At 39.4% G+C, this 4738-nt stretch overlaps 1 protein-coding gene across 1 annotated transcript; it reads right to left on the reverse strand.

Annotated features, from left to right (window-relative positions):
* Nucleotides 1-3082: 3082 nt before the first annotated feature.
* On the reverse strand, nucleotides 3083-4315 carry Desi (Desiccate). The gene is made up of 3 exons (XM_065216950.1): nucleotides 4293-4315; nucleotides 3490-3942; nucleotides 3083-3429 (listed from the first exon to the last, which is right to left on the reverse strand). The coding sequence occupies exons 1-3, from the start codon at nucleotides 4313-4315 to the stop codon at nucleotides 3261-3263; spliced, it is 645 nt and encodes a 214-aa protein (XP_065073022.1). The 3' UTR covers nucleotides 3083-3260.
* Between the last annotated feature and the right edge of the window lie 423 nt (nucleotides 4316-4738).

Consider the following 4738-nt stretch of genomic DNA (forward strand, 5'->3'; position numbering starts at 1 on the left):
AGAACAAGGATCTCTCGCATCGTTCCATCGCTAAAACGTTGGGAATCGCGAATTCCACGGTGTCGCGAGTGATTAAGCGGTTCGAGGAACGGTTGACCACCGATCGGAAGCCCAGAAGTGAAGGAAAAAGTATTCCGTACAACACCAAAAATCACAACCACGTAGTTGGGGCCTTCAACCGAAATCCTAACGCCTCCGTTAGGGATGTGGCTAAGAAGCTGCACCTAAGCCGAAGTTTTGTCCAGAAGGCCAAAACTAAGGCTGGGCTTCGAACGTTCAAGGTACAAAAGGCCCCTAATCGCGACGAGAAGCAGAACAAGTCCGCCAAAACCCGTGCCAGGAAGTTGTACCTCAACATGCTGACGAAAGTTGAATGCTGCATCATGGACGACGAAACATATGTGAAGGCCGACTTCAAACAGATCCCCGGCAACCTGTTTTTCACGGCCAAGGATAAGTTCAGCGTTCCGGAGCATGTCCGCACTCAGAAGATGTCCAAATTTGCGAAGAAATTCCTGGTTTGGCAAGCCATCTGCACGTGCGGGAAGCGGAGTGCACCTTTCGTGACCCAGGACACGATGAACGGACAGGTGTACATAAAAGAGTGCCTCCAGAAGCGGCTGCTTCCTCTCCTGAAGGCCCACAACGTCCCAACAATCTTCTGGCCGGATTTGGCCTCATGCCACTACTCCAAGGACGTACTGAAGTGGTATGCGGACAATAAGGTCAATTTCGTGCCGAAAATGTTCAACCCTCCCAACACTCCGGAGCTCCGCCCCATCGAGAAGTACTGGGCGATTATGAAGCAGCACCTTCTTAAACGACCTAAGGTAGTGAAGACAGTCGAGGAACTGAAGAAAGTATGGGTTTACATGCAAAAAACGGTTGATTCACAGGTTGTGCAGAATCTTATGGCCGGGGTTAAGGCCAAGGTGCGGGCATTTGCGTATGGACTGTAAATAAAATACGAGTAAAATGGTAAAATGAAGTTTAATAGTTATTTCTCAATCCCTGAAAATTTGATGGCAATCGGATGAAAACTCGAATTTTGCGAATCAATTTTGTGTGTGGCAATTTCATCGTGGACACCCTTTAATCCTCCTTTTAGTATTTAAAAAAATCCAAGTTCGTCTGCTACGGATTCGTTTTCTCCCACAAACTTTATGAAATTATCTTCAGAATGCCCTTGGAATTTTCCTCTGAAGTTCACAAAAATTCCTTAGAGTTTTCATTGAAATTTACTTTTAATTCAATTCAGAGTTTCTTGCAATTCTACTCAAAACTATCAGGCTTCATATGAAATCGAAAATTCTTCAGAACTACCTTGAAAACAGATTACATTTGATGTTTTTTTTGAAAGATTTTTTTTTCCAGAACTCCCTTGGAATGAGGTCTTTAGAAATTATAATAAAATTGGAATTTTACTCCAGATTTTTGAAAATTTCTTTGAATATAATACTTCAAAGAAATTTTCAAAAGTCCAGAGCTAGTTCAAATTTAAAATTTGTGGAAATATGGAAGTTCCAAAACAAAAAAATAAATACATTTCAAGCCGCTGATTTTTTTAAACTTTATGTGTTACTGAAGATTAATCCACTATCTATAAAGTCCCTGAGCAAGAAAATCTGGAAATTCACTGGGTGGTGGAAAATTTTCAAACATGATTTTCTTCATGCTCTAAAACTTCTTATATTTCACTGGAGAAAATTTCCGGTCATATCTCAATGACCGAAAAAAAAACTTTAAATTGTCAAGTAAGAAAAATGATATTGAATAAAATATTTCATAACTCGGAAAATGGTTTTCCCTGTTTTTTTTTGCGGTTTTCCTCCACCGTGAAAATTTGCATGGAAAACATTTTTAATTTTATATTTTTTATGAATTGCTGAGATAATTTCCTTATCATTTCACATGAATATCTTTTATTCTACGATGCTTGGTTCATGAGTTATGGAACTGGAAAAATTAAACGCCCGAATTTTTTGAATTTGTTTTTTCGTTCATATAACCACAAACTCTACCTGTGGACAATATTTCATAAAATTCAGAGACCATTCAGCCCAAACCTGTCCAATAATTTTTTAAATCCTAACTTTCAATATATATGGAAGACCCCCTTGAACCAAAGTTTGGTAATAGATTTTCGCTGATACTTGGGTGGTCGAATTTTCAATTAATAGGTGTGTGGCGTTCAATTTTTTTTTTAAATTAATATTCCGTAGTTTACTCGATTTTTATTTATTTGTCCGTTCATTGTAAAAAGAAAGCATATTTATTTACAGTCGATTTTTTCATCGATCATTCTTAAATTATAATGCTTAAATTTAGTCCCCTTCTTAAACATTGTTTTTTTTTTTGCTTTTTTTCAATTCATTTTTAATTTTATGATTTTTGTAAGCGATAGAAAAGTAGTTTAACGCAAAGGAATTGATAACAATAAAGCTGATGGAGAAGCAAACAATGGAAAACGATTGAGCGTGCAAAATTGAAATTGAAGCACCTAAATACAAATACATATATAACAGTGCATTCCTTTTCAAATGTTTTATTATTGTTCGCATTCCCCCGAAAAATTAAGATTCGCTCAGGTAAACATTTGCCGATCCATCACCCTCTGTATGTGTGATGTGATTTACTACCTCTCGTTTGGCTACTCTGTAGTTTCGGGTTCAATACTTTTAAGTATCCTTAGCCTCGAACCGGTGGTGGTGTTTTGGTAGGTCGGTGTGTGGAATTTTCTTAAAATAGAACCACTCTCTCAACCTCGCCGTCCTCGTCGTCTTCGTCATCAGTTTTGGAATCAGGTTGAGTATCTCCGTTCGCTACTTTTGATATTGCGATCTTACCTATTCTTAGACGTTCATCTCTCCGACACGAAATGATGAGGATTCATCTCCAGAAAATTTAGCGCAAATGAGTCACTTTCGGCCATTCTTGTTTTCGACGATTTGCTAAGTGTAGTAGTAGGCAATGATTTTTCCCCTCTACACAGCAAACCAAGCAAGCGGTGCGCTATTCAGTTAGAACTAGTAAATTTAAATCACCATTACGATGACACTAGCAGGCCATGAGCAGTTCATTTTCGACGAGGGGTTGTTGGATTCTCTGTTGCATCTGCTCTAGAATTAAATACAGCAGTTTGGCGTATTTTGCGATTTTCAAAAACTAAGTACGGCACGTTTGTAGTTATAGATGAATTTCAGTTGTGTGTATGAGAGTTGTTTCAGTTATAGAAGCGAAGAATGTTGGTCGTTGGTAGCTTAATTTCCTCCCAGTGGAAACATTTTCTTGAACACTTGTAGTGCGGATTGTCTATCCAGCGGGCATGTTTTGTAGATATCATCACAGGATCGATTCTGTTGCGATTTCCCATTCTTGATAGCTTCCTTGATTGCAGTTCCATCCAGCATGTAGTCCACAAGCGAGTTCCTATCCGGACAAAGTTAATTAGTCATAAGTTTTGAATTATATATTTAGGGAGTAACTCACTCAGACAGGGCCAACATCATATGCTCAATCTGATCGGCCGTTCCCACTTGCATATGGTAATCCGACGATCGCACGTAGGTGCAGATGGCCTTCTGCATACACGAACCCGAATCGATGTTGTTCTGTGCCAGCAGGTCATCTACCTTGCTCAACATTTCGGTGAACCCGGTTGGATCACTGTCGACGCTACGGTAGTGTCCTCCGTAACCTCCGCCGAACGCCGACACCAACTTGGGTAGGATTAGCAGAGCTCCGATACCAACCAGCGTACCGAGCACCACGCCACCGAGGTCGATCTTGAGCGGAGCGTAACCTCCCACACCGGAACTGGAATAGCCGTACCCGTTGAGGCCACTTCCTCCGTATCCGGTGGTTAACCCGAGTCGTTCGGCACGATCATTGGTCGCTGATGCTTCCGAGTAGGAGGTTTCGTTCGGTCGACGCCAATTGTTGCTGAGAATTTTGCGGAGATAGTTGGATGAAATTAAGTACAATCTTGGACTAGAGCTATGCTAGGCTACTATTGGCTGGTGATAGATCCAGGATTGAATCTCTAATTTATCTATGCCAATGAGAATGATTAAAATTCGGTTAAGCCTGAGGTCAAGTGATATGCCCAAAATAGGAGCATAGGCAAACATTTGCATCCCTTGATTTTCAAATGCTATCAAAGTTTATCCATCAAACTGGCTATGAAAGAATGGATGTAACAGAACATTGGATGCAGAGTTATCAGTAAAATTGGGTCCTTATAAATTGCAATAAATGTTCAGATAAAGCACATTGCCCATTTTATCACTAACTGTAGTACACCAATGATGACCATATTTAATGTTTCCCAAATTGATTAATGAAAACTGGGAAAACTGAAGCAGAAATAAGAGAAGGATACAATTAGTTATTTATTATATATTTATTAGATTGATTTTCAACCTTTGGCTGGTTCGTCTCTTGACGGAATTCAATCATTCTGAAATTAACTAGCATGCAACAGATTTGTTAATGTTTTCAAGCTTATAAGAATCAATTTCGATTGAATCAAATCTATTTTTTTCTTTCACCACTTATTTTGTTAAGCAACAATCTAAATATTCCGATGGAAAAACTTCAACACTCAGTTTAAGACCAAATCCATGCATTGTTTTAGTACCTTTGAGCAAGAGCACACGCAAGCCCAGCTAAGCCAACCACCACGAGAACCACTACGTTTTTGCTGATCATCTTCACGCTTTAAACGAAACCGAAAAAA

Source organism: Ochlerotatus camptorhynchus, unplaced genomic scaffold (assembly GCF_037179485.1).
Source record: "Ochlerotatus camptorhynchus isolate MF236.1 unplaced genomic scaffold, CSIRO-AGI_Acam_v1.1 ptg000070l, whole genome shotgun sequence".
Classification (NCBI taxonomy): Eukaryota; Metazoa; Arthropoda; class Insecta; order Diptera; family Culicidae; genus Ochlerotatus; species Ochlerotatus camptorhynchus.

Excerpts from the sequence above, each read along its gene's own strand:
- Desi (XM_065216950.1), bottom strand. The coding sequence starts at position 4,315 with ATGGTCATCATTGGTGTACTACA. Across the intron at positions 3,943-4,292 it reads GTCATCATTGGTGTACTACA|CAACAATTGGCGTCGACCGA; the intron begins GTTAGTGATAAA and ends CAAAATTCTCAG. Across the intron at positions 3,430-3,489 it reads ATGATGTTGGCCCTGTCTGA|GAACTCGCTTGTGGACTACA; the intron begins GTGAGTTACTCC and ends TTGTCCGGATAG.